This window comes from Marmota monax, unplaced genomic scaffold (genome assembly GCF_021218885.2).
Source record: "Marmota monax isolate L192 unplaced genomic scaffold, Marmota_monax_Labrador192_F-V1.1 WCK01_AAM20220418_F8-fsc00167, whole genome shotgun sequence".
In the NCBI taxonomy this organism is placed as follows: Eukaryota; Metazoa; Chordata; class Mammalia; order Rodentia; family Sciuridae; genus Marmota; species Marmota monax.
Genome location: NW_026694116.1, coordinates 1,354,879 through 1,376,148, shown reverse-complemented (window position 1 = coordinate 1,376,148; position 21,270 = coordinate 1,354,879). Strand labels below are relative to the sequence as shown.

General features: G+C 61.7%; 1 protein-coding gene across 2 annotated transcripts in view; it reads right to left on the bottom strand.

Moving 5' to 3' along the window:
• The window catches only part of Notch1 (notch receptor 1), a 43,711-nt gene extending 23,372 nt beyond the window's left edge, over positions 1 to 20,339 (bottom strand). For both annotated transcript variants that reach the window (XM_046465459.2, XM_046465461.2), the window contains exons 1-4: positions 20,032 to 20,339; positions 18,314 to 18,395; positions 1,645 to 1,907; positions 760 to 1,098 (exon numbers count right to left, since the gene is read on the bottom strand). In XM_046465459.2, the coding sequence (XP_046321415.1) occupies positions 760 to 1,098; positions 1,645 to 1,907; positions 18,314 to 18,395; positions 20,032 to 20,092 (745 nt within the window). In that variant the 5' untranslated portion in view covers positions 20,093 to 20,339. The remainder of the gene's footprint in view (positions 1 to 759; positions 1,099 to 1,644; positions 1,908 to 18,313; positions 18,396 to 20,031) is intronic.
• Positions 20,340 to 21,270: the final 931 nt, after the last annotated feature.

The window sequence follows — 21,270 nt, the reverse complement described above, 5'->3', positions numbered from 1 at the left end:
TCAGCCCGACAGATGAGGTTTTCAAGTCTCTGCGTCACTGTTGTTATTTTTAGAGCTGCAGCAAAACTTACTCAAACGAGAACTGCAGAAGAAATGGGGGGGGGGGCTGTGCTTGCCTGTCCCCCCCAGGAGATAACAGGGCCACCAGGGCCATGGCCCTCTCTGCCCTGCCCTCCAGCCCCCAGCTCCAGAGATTGCACCCCCCAGGGAACCCAAGAAACAAGGGGTAGCCTGTGAGGGCTGCGGAGGCCGACTCACACTCCGTACCCCAGGATGGCTCAGGACAGGGGCAGGTGCCACAGGGAGATCCAGGGTGAGGAACACCTGGAGAAGGTGCTCCTGTCCCAGAGTTTAGATAGCTAAGGAACTTGGGGGCCATGCACCCAGCTGCCCAGCTCACATCAGACCCCATCCCTGGGCAGAAATGGCCTGAGGGATGTCAACGTGGTGGGGGGTTAACTGCTTGGCTTCATATCTGGCCCCCAGCCCCACGCAAATTTCCTCCAAAGGGGCCAATCTGCCCTGCAGCACCGTCAGGGCTCCCTCCATAGACCATGGCCCTCTGCTCTGCCCTCAGTCCAGGGAGCCGGCCAGCCCTGCCCATCCAGCTCTCTGCAGCTGGCCTTCTCTGAACATCCTTCCTAGGCTCCCCCAGGAGCCCTGGCTCCCTCCACACTCCCTCCATTCCTGCACCCTGGGCCCAACAGCAGTAGCACAGGTGGGATCCAGGCAGGGGGCCAGCGAGGCCAGAGGACCTACCTGGAAGGCAGGCACACTCGTAGGTGGTGTCCCCCGTGGGGCGGCAGGTGCCCCCATTCTGGCAGGGTGAGGGGCTGCAGGGCACATAGGGCAGCTCGCAGTGGGGACCAGTGTGGGTGGCGCGGCAGACGCAGCGGTAGGAGCCAACCTCGTTGTGGCAGGTGCCCCCATGGCGGCACAGCCCCGGGCTCTGGCTGCACTCATTGACGTCTTGCCTGCAGGTCGGGCCGTGGAAGCCCGGTGGGCAGCCGCAGATGTACGAGGACTCGAAGGGCAGACACTGGCCGCCATTGGCACAGGGGTTGGAAGCACATGGATCAGCCTGTTGGCATGATTTCCCTGGGGGAGCAAGGCAGGTGGGAGGCTAAGCTGGCCAGCCAGCTCTGCAGCCAGGGCCTCCCTGGGCGCTCATAGGCTCTTCCTGAAGTATTATCACCATAGCCCTCAGGACCTGCTGTAAGACATGGCCACCTCTCTATGGACAAGGGACCAGAGGGCCTAGGAGGCCAAGTGACCACCCAAGAACAGAGTTGCTAAGTGGGGGGGTGACTTCAAGGCCATTTTCTCCCACAGCCTACATACAACTGACTCTGGAAGCTCAGGGCACCAGCAGGAAGAGAGGGCATGGCCAGGGCTGGATGTCAGCACTCCTTTTGCTCCCAGAAGTAGGGACAGGTAGGTGGCCAGGGCCTCAGAATGGAACAGTCCAAACCAGGCAGCTGCAGGGCTGGGAAGGCAGGGTCACTGGGGGATCACAGGCCCGGCTCTCTCAGCCAAGCATCAGCCTGGCTTTCACAGTCACATGGACGGTGGGGCAGGCCAGTGTCTGTCTACTCCTGGACCTGAGGGTCCCTGCTGCAGGGCCTGAGACCTCCCCGTCCTCACCTGACCAGCCTGGGGGGCAGCGGCACTTGTACTCTGTGAGCGTGACCAGGTCGCAGGTGCCCCCGTTCCGGCAGGGGCTGGACAGGCAGGCGTTGTCGAGGGGCGTCAGGCAGAGGGGCCCAGAGAAGCCCAGGGGGCAGATACAGGCATAGTCTGCAGCACCACCGTGGTCCACCACACGGCACGTCCCGGCGTTCTTGCAGGGAGAGCTGAGGCACGGGTTAGGATCCTGGCATCTCTGGCCCACGAAGGCCCCACTGCACCTGTTGGCAGACACCAGGTGGTCAGCTCCCCTGGACTGGCCCACTTGTCACGGCCACAGCAGCCTCTACCCCAGCATGCTCGGGTGGGCAGCCAGGGCTCCAGGACCAAGGTGTGCTCCGTGGCCGCTTGCTGTGCAGGGAGATGTCTTGGTCTACAGTGCTGATCTGGACAACATGGGACACACCGATGCCACCTGGCTGGTCACTTTAAAGCAGTTAGTTCCCCAGGAAGGGAAACTTCAATGAACAGAAGAGCCACTGCCAACAGGGGACCAGCTCCAGTGTCCAGCTTGGATTTCAAACAAGGCTGGCATGTGGGTCTGGGTCTACACCACAGGGAAGGGGCCCTGCAGTCCTGTTCAGGAGGCTTGCCCACTCTCTGTTTTCTGTGATGGTTTGGGTAGCAGAGTTGGTGCAAACATCAGTCGGACGTATGTGGGCACTGCCCACAGGGACAGGATTCCAGTGGCTTTTCCTTCTACGATCAGGCCTTCTGCTCACCCAGACACCGTCCTCAGGAGCAGAGGCCCCATTTACAGCTGGGAAGACCAGGGTGACGTGGGGGCGTCCCTCCTCAGCCCTGTGCCAGCTGGTCCTGGCCTTCGAGGAACCTCCCACCTCCCACAGGCCTGCCCTCCCCCAACACAGGGCCAGAGAGACGTCCTGCTTCCCGGCCTGGTCTCACGGTCTCAGGTTCCTGCAGGGACTGCTCAGCGTCTGCCACACCCTGGCCCCAGGAGCCTGCTCAGCCACCTGCTAGCCTGGCTTCCAGACCAGGCCATAAATTGCTCCCCGTCACCTCCAGGCCTCATGCTCCCAGGAGGGCCCTGGGAGCAGGCAGGCACACCGCTTCCCAGTGGGAAGCCTCTGGGGCAGAACGAGCTGGCCAGCCACAAGGCAGCCCCCATGCCACATGGGAGGTGGCCCCAGGGGAAGGGCAGGGTCTAGCAGAGGCAGTTTGGGGCTGGGGTCGTGTGTCTCTCAACTGAGGGGCTGCTCCCCTGTCCCAGAGGCCCAAAGGCATCTGTGTTCCCTGGTGTCTTTCATCTGTGGCTGTGGCTTGGGTAGGGAAGATGCAAAATGGCCACTGTGGCTGACCATCTGTTGCCAGAAGCCAAAAGTCCCAAACCAACTGGCTTAAAGAAAACAAACCCACCCCCAACCCCGGGAGTTAACTCAGGCCTTTGCTATGGCTCCCGCCCACCATGCAAAGGGGTGGGGGCGGTGGGCACCTGGCTCCCCTGGAGCAAGGGGCAGTCCTGGAGTGCAGCTCCACCCATGTGGCCACTCAGAGCCTCAGTGTCCACACCTGTCTCTCTGGCACCATGGTCTCCTGCAGGGCCACACTCAGGGAATGTGGGGAGCAGGCAGGCCCCTGCTGTGCTCGGATGCAGTCACTGGCTAGCCTGACCGGCCACTGGGAGCCTGGGATCTGGCCGGCTGGGGCTGGACAGGCAAAAGCAGCCCTCCTCTGCATGAAAGCCTCTTTGTCAGGCAAAGTTGGCCTGGGCCCACTAGGAGAAAAGACTTTTTTTCTTTCTAGCCACTGACAAAGTCGGCAGGGGTGGATGAGGACAGAGGGCGCTTAATCATCAAAGCTGGGGCTGGAGCTGCCGTCCACGCCTCCCGGCATGCACCCTAAGCCCCTGGGCCAGGCAGGTGGGGCTGTCCCCCCTCACAGCTCTGGGGGTACTCTACACACTGCCAGGTGCCACTCCTCAAGTGGGTGAGATCTTGTCACTGGACACCCTAGGGGACACCCTGGGACTCCCAGCACCTGGAACAATCCCCTGCTAAACATCTTAAGGTGAGGACACTGGGTGTCACCAAATGGTCTAGGAGGCCGGGACCACACAACCCTTGCCCTCCAGCCACGGGCCGTGTTCCCAGGGACTACCTGTCCCCCTCTGCACCCCAAACAGGGACCCCAACAGAAGGACGTGGGAGAACCTGCCTGGGCTAGGTGCACCTCGCTCCCGAGGCTGCTTTACGCAGGACTAGGGAGGGGAAACACACCCAGCGAATCAGGAGACCGCAGGGACAAAGGGTGGCTGGGGAGCAGGTGCACTTGTGGACGGGACAGCTGCTCCTGCAGGGTGCGGCCAGCAGCCAACCCTGGCAGGCGGGGCAGGAGCCAGGCAGCCAAGGCCTGAGGAGACTCCTACGCGGAGGAACGCGGCAGCTGAGAGAGTCTACTGTCCTCCCCACCGCCACCCGGCACTGGGGCACCAGAGTGAAGGCATGCTGCCCAGCCGGCTGCCACAGGCACGGTCGCCATCCACCACCAGCACCCCACAGCTGGGGAAGGGCAGCGCCACCAGAGGGATCTTCCCTAAGGTCCAGAGCCAGGTGCGGAAAGGTCTGGCCACGGGGGACAGCTTCGGGGCCAGACCCAAAAGTCTCTCTCACTTGAGGGCTGGCACTTGGCAGCAGGTGTGGGTTCCCCAAAGCTGTGGGCTGAGCCTGCTCCTCTTGCCCACCCATGCCTGGTTCCTGCTCCTGCTCTGGGCGCCTCCAGCCCGTGACCACCTGTCTGCACCTCCCCACCACCTGGCCACAGAGCTAGGCTGCCTGGGACAGGCACCTGTTGCCTTCTCTCCATGGCACTCAGATGTCCCTGAGAAGGTGGGAGGGACCCCAGGGGTGCATCATGGCAGAGGCCAAGCCCACCCCATCCCTACACCCATGGCCATTCTGTCCTCAACACCTGTCTGGCAGGCTGGCATGAACCAAGGGCAAGGCCAGGAGTAGTGACGCAAGGACAGCAACCAGAGGAATCAGGAGGGGAGAAGCCCCTCCAGGAGCGAGGGCAGGGGCTCGAGGACCCTTGGCTCTGCCCCAGCTGCTGCCCAGCCTTGAGTGCAGTGGGGAGGCAGGAGCTGCCTCGCCCAGCATGGAGGATTGGAAGGTGCTGGGGCCAGGGCTCCGCTGAGCCACCCACTGAGTCACCCACGACACTTCCTGCGTCTACACATCCAGCAGCCGAAGGCCCTTCTGGGGCTAAAAGGTGGGACTTCCCCCAAGGTAGGAGACAAGAACTGCCCCACCTCCACCAGGCCCTGTGGCTCACGGCCGCCCACAGTGGGAGGCCAGCTGCATCAGGTGTGCCCAAGGGCTCCCTCCCTTGCTCCTCAAGGACACCTGGGCACTTGTTCCTCAGCTCTGCCTTCCCTCCACCAGATCCACTTGGTGGGGTGGCGGGTACAGTGACCTGTCCTGTCCTGGTGCTCAGAGACGAGTGGCGGGTGGGCTGGGGACCCCAGGAAGGGCCCCAGAGGGAGTGGGCTCTGAAGACCAGGCAGAGGGGCACAACTGGTTCCGGAGTCCCCGGCCACTCCCCCTGCTTTGTTCCAGCCCCACGGTTTCCACTGCGCTAGCCCCCGCCTCTGGCAGCGGCCCTCCATAGAAATGTGACTCCCCAAAGCACCCGGAGGCAGATGTTGCTGCGACCTTTCACCCGGGACTAATTCTAAATTGTGCTGTTTTCCTTTCCAAGCTAAGCCGCCATCTGCCACCCCCTGGGGACAGATGACAGCTCCCTCAACCCCAAAATGATGAGGAGGGGCGGAGGACAAGTGGGGGGATTCACCCAGCTCCTGCCCTCAAGGAGTTTACGGTCAAGTAGGGCCGAGGAGGGTGGGGGTCGGCACAGGGGCCCCCGTCAGTTCAGCAGGAGGAGCCAGAGACACAGGGAGGTGCTTCCCAGGCAGCAACCGGAGGAATCGGGAGGGAAGAAGCCCCTCCAGGAGAGAGGGGGCTTGCAGGACCCTTGGCTCTGCCCAGCTGCTGCACAGCCATGAGTGCAGTGGGGAGTCAACATGGTCACCAGCTGGGTAGAGGGGACTCTCACTCCGGCCAAGTCTGGATGTGATTCACAGACAGGCAATCTGCAGGACTGTCCAGTCTGAGGAAACCGTGTAGCCTAAAGGGCCGTGTACACAGCTGCCCCACCCCACTCGATTCTGGGGCCAGGGCCTGTGGTGAGGTGCTGGTGGGGTGCTGGTGGGGCGCTGGTGGGGTGCTGGTAGGGTGCTGGTGGGGCACTGGTGTGCCTGCAGATTTAATCTCCAAAGGGTGGGCAGGGGCTGTGCCTCCCACCACAGAAGGGACAGCCCTGCAGACTGAAGTCCTAAGCACCACCAGGCAGCCATGGTACAGGGAGCCCCTGGTTTTAATTTGCCCCTAACTTGCTTTGCCCACCTCAGCAGAACTGACCCCCACTGGACTCCACCCAGCCCAGCTCCAGGCCCATCTTCCCAGAAGTCCAAATCTTCCCAGGAGCACAGGGTCTCCACCAAGGGACTTCTCCCCATCTGCCCCCACAGTTGCCTGCTCCCAGGAAGCCTGTGCCACATCCTGCCAGGAGCCAGTCCCACCCCTCCACCAGGCTCTTCCTTCCTGGGAGGCCCCGTCCCACAGCATCCCCGTTCCCAGCCGCAGGGTGCTTTCTTTCCAGGAAGGGGAGTCTGGCATCTGAGGCTCCTGCTCTGTAATTTCCCAGGCAAGAGTCATCGGCAAGGGCCAGGACTGTGGCTCAGTGGTAGAGCACTCTTCAAGCATGAGTGAGGCACTGGGTTCAATCAATAAAAATTAAAACAGAATAAAGGTATTGTGTCCATCTACAACCAAAAAAACTATTTAAAAAAGAGTTATTGGCAAGTCAATATCACCAGCGATAGCTCCATGCAGCCCTGGCCAGACCCTGCCCTGCTCAGCCAAGACCATGGAAAGCCAGCTGTCCACTGCCCAAACCACCAACAGCATGCCTAGAACCAGCCAACCCAGCCACATAGACAGCCCAGCTTCCCTGACCACCCCTGCCTGGGCCGCGGGGCCACTTGTGGCCCAGGCAGGGGATGGGAACCCCTTGCTGGAGGGGAGACACAGATGGGCTGTGAGGGATGGTGGTGGGGTCCCCTGCAGGACCTTCACAGGTCAACAAGCTCAGCCCCAGGGACAGGCCGGGCTGTGGCTCCTAGGGGTGAGAGCGGTTCTAGTATTCAACCCCTCCCTTGGGCAGAAGCCATTCCAGGGCCCCCAAATCCCAGCAGGTACCACCACCTTCCAGGAGCAGGTGCTCATGACAGGCTGGGCAGGGGACTCAGTGACCTGCTGGCCCCCATGCCACACCTGAGGTCCTGGATCCTTTTCCTTTTGGGAACAGCAGGTGCAGCTCAGCTCTGGGGACAAAACCCCAGGACATAGGAGGCCTCACTGCTCAGTCCCAACCCCTTGCCTCCCCAAAGCCCCAGCATGAAAAGCTACAGCACACAAGGTCCAGGCTCCTGCTCCAGGGACATATGTCCAAACACTTGTCCAAGAACCAGCCAGTCATGGGGGACACTGGAGGACCAGCCAGACCACAGTGGGGAGGCCTCCAGCATTTCTGCTGTCCCACACTCTGCTTCAGCTTCCTCTGCACACAGACAGCAGGTACCTGTGCAGCAGGGCACCACTCACCCAACTCTCTTGGGCTGGAGGCTGCAGTGAGGGACTGCGGCCTGCAGCCACCACCTGTGGCCCCACCTGCCCAGCAGTGATGACAGACGGGCGCAACTGAGCTGCAGTTGCCCCAGCCTCTGCAGCCATTGGGCTGGGAGGCCTGGAAGGAGGACAGAGCATTCAGGCTGTAGGCAGGGTGGGGCCAGATATGGGCCTGGGCTCAGATGCAGACAATCCCCGGCCCCAAACACGAGCCACTGCTCAGATCAGAAGGTCGGCAAAGGAGGAAAGTGAGTCTGGCAGGTGTGGCATGCCCACGGACAGCCGCAGGGGCCAGCCTGAGCCGAGGCCCAGGCATTCCAGCTCAAAGAGCCGCTCCCAGCAGCTCAGCTCTTTGGTCCGCAGACCCTCCCCGTTGCATCCTCCTAGGGCTTGAAGCCTGCTGGAAGGGAAGTGCAGGAACGGCCCTGCTTCCTTGCCGCTGGGACGCCTCAGTGCAGAGATGGAACCTGCCCTCCCTCCCGGGAAGCCACCTTTCCCACCACAGGGAAAACAATGTCCACAGGGCCCGCTGTCCCGCTGCTGCGCTAGGAACTGGTATACCTCCTGAGCAGACAGAACAGACCCTGAGGGTCAAGCCACTTCCCAGGATGGCCCAGCTGGAGTGGGCAGAGGTGACCCTGGGGCGGGGTGGGGTCAGGGTCCAGCCAGCCCCTCCCAACACTGCTGGAAGCAGGGCCCAGGGAGCCTGGGTCACTAGGAGCTGCTGTCACTGCCAGAGTGAGACACCTGAGGGAGGCCATCGCTCCACTGGGGGTCATGTCCCCCTAGCCCCCCCAGGAGATGGAACCCCACACTGCCAGTGATGCACAAGTGTTCCCCAGGCACTCCTAAGTGCAGCCACCCCGAATGCCTTGAGGGGTTACAGGACGCCCTGTGGGCTGGCACCTGTGGCACCAAGGAGGCAGAAGTGGAAACACCCAGACTGCCAGGGCCTCTGCTCCGTGCACCCCGTGGCCGCTCAGAGCAGTGAGGTGATCGATAGGCCCGTGAGGCCAGTGCCGCCAGGAGGGCTTAATCCAAGCTCGATTAATTAAGCAGCAATCGCAGCCCGAGCTCGATGGCAAAGCCAGAGTCCTCTGACAACCTCCCTCCTCTGCTTCACCAGCAGGCTTGGGAGGGAGGAGCTACGGAGACACTGCTCTGTCCTCCCTGGGGGGCTGCCACCTCTTCCCCACCAGGGCAGGTGCCTCAGTCCAGGTCCGGCCACCCCTGTGGAGGACACTAGGGCCAGGAAGAGGCGGCACCGAGGACCCCTTGACAACTGTCCAGAACAAGCTGCCTCAGGAGGAACCCGCAGCCACACCCCTCCTGGCCCCCAGGCCGTCAAGGAGAGGTTCCTCACCAGGGCCCTGGGTAGACCCACTTCACAGCCAGGCAAGTTGTGTGCACCATGCCACCTGGTTTCACAGGCCCTGGGGACAGTTGGAAGGCAGGACAGCTTCCCTGGAGACAGCTGAGGAGCAGCAGAAGGCCCCCAGGAATGGGGGGAGGGGTGTCCCCAACACCCAAGCCACCCCACACCTTGGCCTGGACTTCCCAATGAGGGCCCAGCAGAAAAACAACGCCCCTGGGGGTGAGGGAGCGCAGTAAGAGGCCGGCGCCCAGGGAGGGCGCCCAGTCTGCTCCTCGCAGCCCCCATCCAACAGCAGGCTCCCCCGGCTCTGCCCTGGTGCACCGCCCTACCCAGCCTCAGCCTGAAAGAGGTGGAGATGAGGCCCAATCCACCCAGCCGAAGGAGTGACCATCCACAGCTGTATCCTCCCACCCACTCCAGGAAGCCTGCCTCGGGACCCTGGCAGGGCCGCTTCTGGGCTGCCTCCTGACTCAGGAAAGCACAGCTGGTGGTTTGGGTGGTGGCCCCAGAGGTCACCTCCATCCCATAACACTCAGCAGAACCCTTCTTTCTGGCCAATGTGCGGAGGGGCCTCCACCAACCCGGAAGCATCTCTGCTGCTGCGCAGACCCCCACGCCCCCAGGCAGCCAGCCAGGCCGGCACACAGGCCCTCTGTGCATCCTGCAGTCCACAGAAGCCTCGCTCTGCTCTGGGCCCAGCACAGCCACGGAGCCGCCTGGGGACACAATCAACTTCAGAAGACAAGAGCCAGCCAACTGTACCCAACCCTGGTGGGGCCTGACGAGGCGGGCTGCTCTGAGTAGTGGCCTGTACTGTCCACCTTGCTAGATGCCCAGGGTGTCCCAGGCCATCTAGGTGTAGTGGGCTCTTCCCTGGGGGACAGTGGGGTGGGGTGGGGGGCTTGTGTTGGTGAGCAGGTCCTGGGCCCTCTGCCCCTGCAGGGCACGAATAATATACAAACCTGCCCAAATCCTGCAGAGGGGCTGGGCTCTGGGGGAGAACTAACTTTCTTTCTTTCTCTCTCTCTCTCTCTTTTTTTTTTCTTTCCCTTTTGCAGTGCTAGGAATGGAACCCAGATAAGAGCTCTATCACCGAGCCACCGGGGAGACCTTTACTCCAGTGTGGGGTGAAAGAAGAGGAACATGCTCCCATGGAGCACAGGGTGGTAGTGGGTCAAGACCCATGGCTTCTGGCAGCCTGTGCCAATCTACAACGATCTCAAAACGCGAGGCCCTGCATAGAAACAAAGCCCGGCAGGCCACAGCCAGGACGGCCAGCACCTCCCCTGTGGCCTCACTGGGGACTCCCACCTCCTGGGGAGGAAGGCCCGTTCAGAGCCAGCAGGCATCTGTAGGGGAGGATGCAGACTCCCCGGCCTAGGCTGCTGACCAGGCACCATCCCGGCCTGACCAGAACAGGCGATAGAATGGGGCATGTCTGGCTTGAAGCCTAAGTCCAGTGGGGCCCCAGCCTGGACTGTAGGCCCTGCGGGCTAGAAGAAATCTGTAGCTGCCCACCTGCCCTGGGGCTGCCACACTCAACTGCCCAGCCCCGGTGGACAGACTACCGACAGCTGCTGCACCAGACCCTAGAGCTGCAGGGGAGGGTGCCACCTGGTCTGGCCCCCGCCACCTCACGGATGCTGGAACGCACAGCCCATGGCCTCTGCCGTCTGGCTCTCCAGTCAGCCAAGTCTGAGGCTACCCCATGAGGCTCCTAGAGGGGGATGTCAGGGAGGGGACCACCAACCTGTGGGGACATCCCAGGAGCTGGACATACCCAGCACTCACTCTGCCTAAGGCCAGGGAGACGGAGGCCCGGGGCAGAAGTATGGCACAGTCCATACGATGCCGGGGCTCAGCCTCCCCCTGGAGGATGAAGACGCTCTCTTCCCCCTGGATGATGATGTAAGCTCCTCTTACAGAGAAGCTTCAGGGAAAAACACATCGAAGCCCTGGCTTCTCCCCCAGCCTCTCACTTCCAGTAACCGTGTTGTTTCCGCTCACCAACAACCGAAACTGAGAGGAAATGGTGGGAGGCAGGTCCCCAGCCCACGGAGCAGTCCCGGTAGTTCAGCCCTGGACAGATCTTTCCAGCCCCGGCCACCCACCTTCCTCCCCAGCCAGGCAGCCTCGGAGAGGACAGGGACAGAGATTCAGCTGCTCCCCATGTCACCTGGCCAGGCCTGGTCTGTGGACAAAAGGTCTAGAGCCAGGATGCTCTAAGCCAGAAGGGAGGAAGCTCCTCCCTTCTCAAAAGTATCTCCAAGTGACCCTGGGGCCACAGGGACACCTGGGCAGGGAATGGGACCATGCTCACGCCTGTGCCCCTGGGCTTGACCAAGTGTGAACGTTTCCCAGGTAGGGCCGGTCTCTTGCTGGGGCAGCTCCCCGGGTAGGTCCTAATGTCTGGGCTGTGACTCACCTAGAACTGTCCCGGGCAAAGAAGCCAGAGGCCAGGAACCAGCCGCCCCCTCAGTTCCAAAGCCTCATTCTAGGGGTTGCAGTCGAGTCTCCCCCACCCTCTGGCCACCTGTCCCCATGCAGCTCCATGCTCTTAAGTGGGGTGTTCACCTCTCAAATCTCAACCCGTCTCCCAGGGTCATCGTGCTCACACCAGGTGGACGGGCCTCGGGCAGGCAGTGTCCCCAGGCTTTGGCACTGCTGTGGGGTGTCTGTTCAGCAGTCAGCAGGGTCCATAGATGATGGGGGCCGCTGACCCCATTCAGAAGGACTCCCCTTCAAGCACTACAGACACACAACTAACACCCAGGCTGGTAACAGGGAGAGCTGGGAAACCTTGTGGTGACTCTCCTGTCCAGCCATGGGGTACAGCCTGGTGGTGACTCTCCTGTCCACCCATGGGGCACAAGGGGGAGCTGCAGGCAGCCCTAACCCTAAAGTGGCCTGCTGCAGCAGTAGAATCTCAATGCCCAGGGTCTGGTCTGCCCTCTCCCTGCTGAAAACAGTGCCCACCTGGCAGATGAGGCCAGGTGAGTGACCGAGGCCAAGGAAGGCTTCTCTGGTCAGTGGCCATCCTATCTTGGTAGAGCCACTTTCAGTGGTGGAAGGTCCAGGCAGCACCCGGCCTGACCTCATCCCGACATGCCCCAAGCTGCGGCGTCGACTTGGTGAATTTGGCACCACAGGTGTGGGTGTGGAGGTCCGGCCTCCCCAGCACAGACCCTGCCTCCCCCACCAAGGCCCACTTGAAACCAGGACCCAGACACTCCTTCCAGGGAATCACAGACCTGACAGAAAGCCACCGAGCACCAGAGACGGAGGCAGAGGGTGATGGTCATCCCAGCTAACCCGCTCCAGGGCAGGAAGGCCCAGTCCCTACACCCCCGAGCACAGGGAAGAAGAGGGGGCATTTGTGGGGAGGGGGGACACCTCTCCAGAGGCTTCCATCCTGGGAGCAGCATCTGTTGGGGGCTACAGTAAACAAGGACTGCTGGGGTAAAACTCGGGCGGCTTCTATTCCCAGAATACCCCAGGCCTCAGAGGCACGAAGAAAGCAAAACGCCAGGTCCCTCTACCCGCCTTGCAACGGCCACTGGGGACCACCAGGACTGTCCTGCTGGGGGAGGGCTGTCCCACAGGGGACATGGTGCTTCCCAGAGCCCCAAGGGCAATTCAGGTCACCGAGTGCAGACAGGGAGGGCCAGGCGCTGGGTGCTGGGGTGTCTGAAGCCCAGCCACACGGGCCAGGCGTCCTCACCATGCGCAGCTGGTGGCTCCAAGCTGTCCCTGAGTGCCAGCCCCACAGCTCCCAGGCCGGGCAGGGGAAGACCCGGGAGCAGGCGACAGGGCAGGCAGGAGCCCAGGTGCCCCTGGACATATCCAAAGCCTACAGCACTGCTGTCCAGCACCCGCTGTCCCTTCTGCCTGGTGCTCCTCGGCTGCTGCCCTGTCCCAGTCTGTCTAGATGCTGCTCCATGGTGGACTCACCCCGAGGCCACAGCAAGGCACTCCCCAGCTGACCTTAGGTGTCCTCCCAGGACCTGACCTGTCCTCCTGAAGCCTGACTCTTAAGACACATGGCTCCTTCCTGCCCATCAGGGCCTGTGAGGGCCTTGGCCATCTGCACCCCAAGGTCAGGCCCATAGTAAGCACTCAGTAAAAACTCTCTTCCTGCTTCATCCTGATTCCCACTGGCTCCTCCTTGGGCTAAGAGAGGTAGAAAGGTTTGGTGACTGGCAGGAGCTGAGGTGGACAGACGTGGGCCATGGTGGGCCCTGAGCAAGGCAGAGGTGTGGCACACCAGGCCACTCTCACTGACTGACCACCCTGATGGCCGCCTGTCTGCAGGTGGCCTCACAGGCCCAGAGACGAGAGCAGTTCTCCCAGGAAGCCATCCTGGACACCAGCCAGCCACACCACCTCCTCCTCTGGACCCTGTCAGCTGACTGCACGAGGACATTCATGCTTGTGCCCGCCTCTGACCAATGCCCCGTGGTCTTGGGCAGTTACCCCAGTCCTGGAGAATGAAACTCTGAGGGCGCCACAGCAAGGTGCTCAGCAAGGAGCCAGACAGTCCAGGAACACGTGGACTCAGGGAAACACCAGGCACGCCCGCCCAGGCCAGGGCGCAGGTGGGCCTGAGGAGTGACCGCCTTTGGATGATAAAAAAGTTCTGGGACTTGCTGGGCACGGTGGTGCACGCCATAATCCCAGCAACTCAGAGGCTGAGGCAGAGGGACGGAGAGTCAGCAACTTTGTGAGACCCTGTCCCAAAATAAAAAAAAATAAAAAGGGCTAGGTATGCAGCTCAGTGGTAGAGCACCCCTGGGTTCAGTTCTCATACCCCCAAAAATAAGTTCTGGCACTAGACAATAGTGATGCTTGTACAAACTTGGGAACATACTAAATGCCACCGAATTCTGCACTTCTGATGGTTAAATGGCAACTTTACAATATGCATGATTCACCTCCCCCAAGCCCCAACCCCCAGATCAGCCCCAGCCCCCATGGGATTTTAAAAGCAGGGCTGGGGGCGGCAAGGCCACCTGAAAGGGGCATCCCACTGCCTTCCACTTGGTCCCGTACACCCAGGCCAGGCATTCCCCAGCTCTGCCCTCCCCAGCAAAGGTGACCCCAGCCTGGAAGCTGGGGGTTGAGCACCAAGCGGGAGCCCAGAGCAGCCCAGCCTGGCACACCCTGCCTTACTGCACGGTCCAGCCTGACTCCTGGCCACTGCCAGTACCCTCACACCCACAGGCTGTCCCAGGACACCAGGACACAGCTCAGGTCAGTGGGGGAAATCAGGGCCCAGAGAGGAGACTCGAGCTGAGGGGCAAAACTGACCAGAGCCAGCCAGGTGGCCGGTGCAGGGCATGCCCACCAGAGGGTCCCACCTGGGAAAGAAGGATGCCCCAGAGCCAGCGGCTTGTTACAGCTGGTGAGGCTTCTTGTTCAGTCTCTGGCACAGGTCCAGGAGGCTCTGGACGTACCTGCACAAGGACCTGGCACAAGCTGACCGTGCCCCGGCCCTGCGTCCAGCCACTTGACCTCAGCCTCAGTTCCCCACCTGTGATGGGGATGAGACAGACCTAGGCCAGCCCCAGGGGGTGACCACGCCACACGTGCCGCAGGTCAGGAGGCTAGATGAAAGCGTGGAGCCTTCACCGAATGTTCTGAGGCCAGCTCAGTCGACCTGCAAAGCCACATCCTCCACTATTTATAGCACAACATGGGACGGGAAAGGTCCCCTCAACACACCAGGGTAGCACAACCCCTCAGCCCATCCTGGAGCTGCCCAGTGGGCCTGGCCATCCACAGGCCCCCCATGGGGACCGAAGCCAGTCCTGGCTCACAGGAGCTTTGTGTGACCTGGCCATGGCACCCTGTAAGACCCTTCCACTGCCACCCCAGCTCTGGGGTCACAGCCCTGGACTCCATGCCCCTAGGCATAGAGGGCTCAGCGCCCTGAGACACTTCCCACCCGCCCCACCCTCTTCCTGCTGAGGTCACAGTTCTCCTGCGCTCTGTTCAATGGAAAAAGTGCTGGCTGCTGCTCCTGGCTGGCCACCCCCAGACCCACCTTCCTCACAAGGCCAGCCCCTGTCCTGGCCAGCCCCTGGTGTCTCCCCACGGTTCCACAGCTGGCCAGTGACACCACGTGAGGTGGCTTCTCTAAACCCTGAAGACCAGGTGGCAGACAGGAGGGCCTTGACTGTCTCTGCTCTTGTCCCTGAGGTAGGACTGGAAGGAACCCGCCTCCCAGAACCGCAGGTGACTCAGTGGAACAACAGCAACCCAGGTGACAGAGACGCCTAGAACAAGGTTCCATTCAGTCCCTCCCTGGCCCCAGTCACTTCCTTTGTGGCCCTGTCCCTCTCTTAAAGGGAAGTCACACCCCCAGCCCTGCTTCCTCCAGAGGAGCAGGCGGCCAGCAGGGCAGGGAAGGCCCCCAGGACCTGCAGGGGCCTGTCACGCGGGCCCAGCATCAGCTTCTTTGGGCCTCATCCTGACTCCCTGGCCTGATGTGGAGGGCATCATGGGGCTGCTGGGGGCACCTCGGGGCACCCCCTACACATCACCTGCACATGCTGGTTGCCTCTCCTGTCCCCAGCTGAAAAGCCAACTCTGCAGGGGCTGGGATGCACCTGCCCTGTCCCTGCCACCCAGGAAGCAGGCAGTCAAAGGCACCTCTGGAAGGAAGCACCGAGGGCTGCCCGCTGGAGCCATCAGGGACCGTAACCCTTAGAATCACCAAGCTCCTCCCCACACGGGGCCCCAGACCACACCCACCACCCAGCACCCTTCAGAACTCTGAAGTAACTCATTAGTCAACCCACGGTCCAGAAGGAGGCCTCGGCACAGCCCGTCAGCTCACACGGAGAGGGCGGGGGAAACAGACTCGCGGGGTGCCTACAGCACCAAGACATCAACTGCGTATCAATCCTGATTTAAAGGTAGGGAAACTGAGGCTCAGGCCACCTGATGACCCAAGGTCATGGAGCAAGTGGGCTGCAGAACTCAAATGCAGGGTGGGTCCAAAGCTAAGGCCCCTACCAGCCACCAGCCACCCTTCCCAGCACTTCTGTGACCACCTGGAAGACATCTCCATAAAATTCTGACTTGGGTACAGGCAAGACAGTATCTTAACCTCCCCTGTGCCTCTGACCCCTGCCCAGGCCAGGCAACACAGTAATCCTTGGCCAATGAATGCATGCTCACCTAAGCAAAAAAGGGTCTCTCCAGCAAGTTCACCCCCCATCACACAAAAGAAGGAAGTGCCCACCCCAGCACCCCTCTCAACAGTCATGCGGCTGGCAAGCAGGCTGGAGGGGCCAAGGGCACAGTGAGCCCTGCACCTGCCCAAAGGGCCACCAATCTCCCCACTGCAGCTACCAGGGATACCACACAGAGCAGGTGCCCAGAGACTGTGCCCCACCCACAGAATGTACAGCCCATGGCCACTGGAAGACCAGGCCTCTGTGACACTAGGACCTTTTGGGAAAGCATCTGGTACCAAGGGAATCCACTTTTCCAGCCCTGAGTCCTGCAACCCCAAGCAGCTATGTCTGAGGAAGGTTCCTCTTCCTGGGTGGAAAAAGATGATTCACCAGGTATTACCACGGCAGCTTCGACTCCTCATTTCCCAGATCCTCCTAAGAGTAGGTGACACCCAAAGCCAAGAATTTCACAAGGGTTGCAACTGGGTGTTACAGAGCCAGGATGCTCCAGAGAGGAAGCCTGTATGCACAGGCCAACAGGACTGTGGGGGCTCTCATGTGTCCAAGCCCAGAGAGGGAGCTGCACCCCTCTGGAGTGGCCCCGATGCCCCCAACTGCAGTGTGAGTCTCAGACCTGCACTTCTCCATGGCCCTGGCCTCCAACTCTGCTACAGAGGCCAGCACTTCCATCCCATCTAATGGGATCTGTGGGGAGTGCACAATGGGACCTCTGTGGGCAGAGCTCGGCCAAGTGCCAGGCCAAACTGAGGCAGGCTTCCTTTTGCCAAGAAGGAAGGACCACTGGGCCCCAGTGGAAGAAGCGAGACCAGGCACCAAACCCTTGCCAATGGCCAGCTTGGGTCATGAGGGGCCTTTCAGACAACTTCCCCAGATTAGGAATGGGAGAGAGCCCACAGCACCATGGCTGAGTTGGCTTGAAGGGTCTTAGCCCACATGCCAGGCAGCAGGGTACTCAGGGGCCATAGCAGTCTGCACTTCAAGGCATAGCCCCTTTGGCCAGGGCAGCATGTGGGGACCCCAGCCTCTGTGCTCTCCGGGCCAGGCCATGCCATCCCTTGGTGGCGCCAAAAAGGGACCACCCCTCCTTCCCCAGCACAGTGGCCCTCGTTCCCTGCACAGGCTGTGAGGCAGGCAGAGGAGGTGGCGGGAAGGGGTTTGTGCGTTCTGGGAAGCCACGCATAATTAATCACACGGCATTAATCCGCCTCCCAACAATAGCCACTGCCCTTCCACTGAATCCCAGCTGTCGCCGCTGAATGGAAGGAAACAAGATTTAGGGCATCAAGCGTCCATGAGGCTTCCACAGGGGGAGAAAGGGGCCCCAAAAAAGCAAAAAAAAAAGTGGTGTGCATTCATTAGCGCCCGACAAAGACACAATCGGCTTTGTCCAATAAACTGCTCACAGACCTGCCTAATTGGCTTCAGTTGGGGAGGCAGGCGCAGGGGTGGGGGCTGCTGCACACAGGCTGGGCGGTGGAGGCAGGGGCTCTGGTGTTGCCAAGGCGATCGGCCTCCAGCAGTTGGAATGAGGGTGCACGGCCGGCTGGAGCCATTTCTCGCCTGCAGCCTCCAGGGGAGGGGAGGCCTCAGCCTGGGTACCTCCTCATTATTCTCGTCAGGGATGCACTCAAGTTGAAGGGCAGCAGCCACAGCAGAGAAACTTCCTGAGGACGGCTGGTGCTCGTAAGCAGCCAGGCAGTCAGCGGGTCCCCACAGGACTTCCCAGGCCACTACAGACGACCCCCTGGCCCTGAGACATGCCCATCTTACAGCTGGGGACTTGGGAAAGGGCCATAATCAGGAAGGTGGAGTTTGCAGGGGCCAGGACAGAAACCAGACCCTGAGACCTCAAACCCAGGCAGATGGCACCCACAGAGGGATTCCAACTTCTCCACCTCACCCCAAGCCCAAAGGCAGGTTTTGCTTTGAAACCGTCAATTTCCTGCAGAGTGGCTCACCTGCCCAGAGAAAGCGTCCCCTGCCCAGCAAAGACGCTACCAGTCGACAGGGTGGTGGGGGCTGGCCCTCTGCAACTGCTCCAGGTTCGCCCCAAGTTTCCGTTTCTTGGGGACTTTTAGAAGAAATGGGGTGCTGGGGATTCCCTACTCGTGCCTCAGCAGCCCAAGGTGGCCCAGGGAGCTCGTCAACTCCGCCAGCCAAAGCAGCTCTATGCGGCATAATTGCTGGTGATTAAGTAATTGCCAGACTTTGTCCAATAAAAGTTGGCACGTGACCGTGCCCAGCCTCTGGGCTGTCTCCAGAAGACAATGGCCCAGTGTTCTGTCCCCAGAAGGCAGGGGCTCTGCTCCTGACAAAAGCAACAGGTCCCGCAGGACGATACTCACACACAGGTCTCCTCGGTGCTGTTGACCACTTGGCACCTGCCGCCGTTCAGGCAGGCTCCCCCTGGCTGGGAGCACCTCAGACCTGGGGGAGAGGCAGGGGAGAGGTCAGTGGGCTTCTGGGGGCAGGCCCACCCCTTTTACCCTGGGAATGGGATCCACCACCAGCCACAGACCCTCAGACACTGCTGTGTCATGGGGTTGCTGGGGCTAGCATCACAGGAAAGCCCCTTGTGAAACCCAGGGGGCTTCAACATTCTGAACAGAGTGTTGTGGTCAAAAATGGGAGTGAGTGTGGGGAGCAGGCTGGCTAGGTAGCAGGTGAACAGGTCACACGGGCAAGGGGGAGAAACGGTCTGATCCACCACCTGGACATCAATGGAAAATACTGAGATGACTGGGGCCATTCTCCCAAACTTTGCAATGCTTCAGGGTGGGAGGTGTGTGTGTGTGTGTGTGTGTGTGTGTGTTCACTGGAGAGCCTGGCAGAGGCTCTCTGGGACCCCAGTCAGCCACCGGGATTGTCGCTGTTCAAACTGCAATCTGCAAGGAGGCCGCCGGAGGGGGGTGGACACACTCAGCTCCCCGCTCGTGGGAAAATGCGACAGCTGCGGAGCTCTCTGCCCCGCCCGCCAACAAAGCGCGGGCCGGGAATCAGAGCGGCGCATTGTCGCGCCAGGGCCGCCTCCTGGGGCACCGGGCTGCACCCGGGGACCTGCCCCGCCTCCCAGGACACCCAATACCTGCTCCTAGGGGCGGCCCCCACACCCACCGAGAGGGATGAAGAGCCCCTATTTGGAAGGAATTCGACCCCTCTTAGGAAGGGATCATTAATCAAGCCCCTCCCTCCCCGGCTTATGGGCTGCAGAAATTAAGGCCCTGTGTTGGGGCAGTAAAGGGGAGTCACGTCGTGGAACCCTACTTTCTGGAAGAGGACACACTATTCCCCCCTCCGACTTCTTGGGAAAGAGTGAAATCAATCACCATTAGCTCCCGGGGACCCCTCCCTGTGAGACTGGCAGAGAAATAACTGCCCCCTTCCCACGTACCACTCTGTCCCCTCAAACTTCCAAACTTCAGCTCAGCAAAGGGAAGGTCCAAGTCAGTCCACCTGACGCGGCCCTTCGCACACGCCCCTCCCTCAAACTGTCTGAGCGGGGCGGGGGACCGCAATCTGGCGGTGGGGAAGACCGGGGACAAGGCCACCAGGAGCTGGGGACACAGCCGTCCGCCGCTCCCCACCCGCCTAGCGCCCCGCGCGGGTCAGAGCGAGCGAGCGCAGAGCCCAGGACCCCACACTGCGCGCCCCGACATCCGCCCCTGGAGCGGGCCGGACGCGGAGAAGAAAGAAAATAAATGGCCCCAAGAAGCAACAGGAAACCAAAACCTACTCGATTCAAATCGAAAAGTAGTAGGCAGCCCGCCCGCCCGCCCCCGCGGCGAGCCCCACGCGAGGCTGCTGGAGGGCTAGCCAGGGTGAGGCCTCCGGAACCCCACGCCGGGCTTCAAAGCCGGCTTTGAGCGCGGCTCCAGGCGCGGACAACGCGAGTCCGCCCGAAAAAGAACCGGGGAGGAGGGTCGGTCCTCCCCCGCAGGACTCCAACTCCCTTGCCTCAGGCCGTCCGCTCCCCACTCCCAGCCACCCGGGGCGCACACGGGACTCTGCCAAAGTTTCCGAAGGGCGCGGGAAGTTGCTGGCTCGCGGGTGGGCGGGTGCCTACCTCTTGCGGCGAGTGCGGGCAGCAGCGCCAAGCAGAGCAGGGGCGCCAGGAGCGGCGGCATGCCTGCCGGCCCGCTGCCCGCTGCCGGGGCAGAGGCCTCCTGAGCTGGGCCGGCGGGGTTCGGATGCACACGCGCGCGCTGGACAGTCCCGCAGGCGGTCTCCCACTACTGCCCTCTTTCTTGGCTGGCGGGCGTGGCTGGGCTCTAGAGGTCTCTCCGGCGGGGCTCCGCACCCCGGCTCGTTCCTTCACTGCGCTCGCGCCCGCGCCCCGCGACGCGCGCCCGGCGCCCCTTTGCTCCCTCCCGCGGCCGAGGCACTAGTGAGGCGCAGAACTGCTGAGCGCTCCGCCCCCGCTGCTCCGACCCCGCCCCGCCCCGCCCCGCCCCCGCGGCCCGCCCCGCCCCCGATCCCTCCGCACCCCAAACCCCCGCGCCGTTGGTGTCCTTCCCAGTGTCCCTGCCGGCCCTTCGGTTTCTCCACTGGGCTTAGTGTCAGGACCCCGGCCCTCAGGGGTTAGGAGCCATGGAGGTGCGGAAGGGGTCAGGAACAGGCGCCTGGGGACTATTTCTTGTTCGAAAGTTTTCAGAAGCCAAAAGTTTGAGCTGAGGCTGCGGAAGGATCCGGCTGAGGTGTCGCCACTCTTGGCGACATTTGGCGACAATTTGCATCTCAATAGAGGATCGGGTAGAGTGAGAAAGACGTAGCTTTACGAACTGTGTCCAGCAGGGTGCTAGGTCCGGGGACATAGGAGGGAGAAGCCGAGATCACGTTTTGGGGAATCCAAGGCTGGGTGTAGAAGTCATCCCCAGAAGAGCCATGAGTGTGTCCCTGGCCCAGGGGCTCCACTCCCGGGAGCCCGGTGGCCGCGGCTTTAAGCTTATGGAGGATCGAGGCCAGTAACCCCTAGCTGTGACTTCCGGAGCACTTGACCCTGAGAGATGGTGGCTGCGCCCGGTCTCCTTAGAGGCAGCTTAGGGCGCCCGAAGTGAATAGCCCACGACCAGTGCCTCGCCAGATTGTACAGCTGCTCCCCCAGCAGGGACCCATGTCTAGATGCACTTTGGTCAATGTCCTACCTACCCTGCCTCCCGGACGCCGCCTACCTAAAATGGCCCGGGAAAGTGCCTGGGTGGGACAAACCCAAACCCTGTGTAAGCAACGACTCAGCCTCTCCCACGTGCTCTTTTCGGATGATTTATTTCTCCACAGAGATGCCAGTCTTGGGCATCCTGTGCCA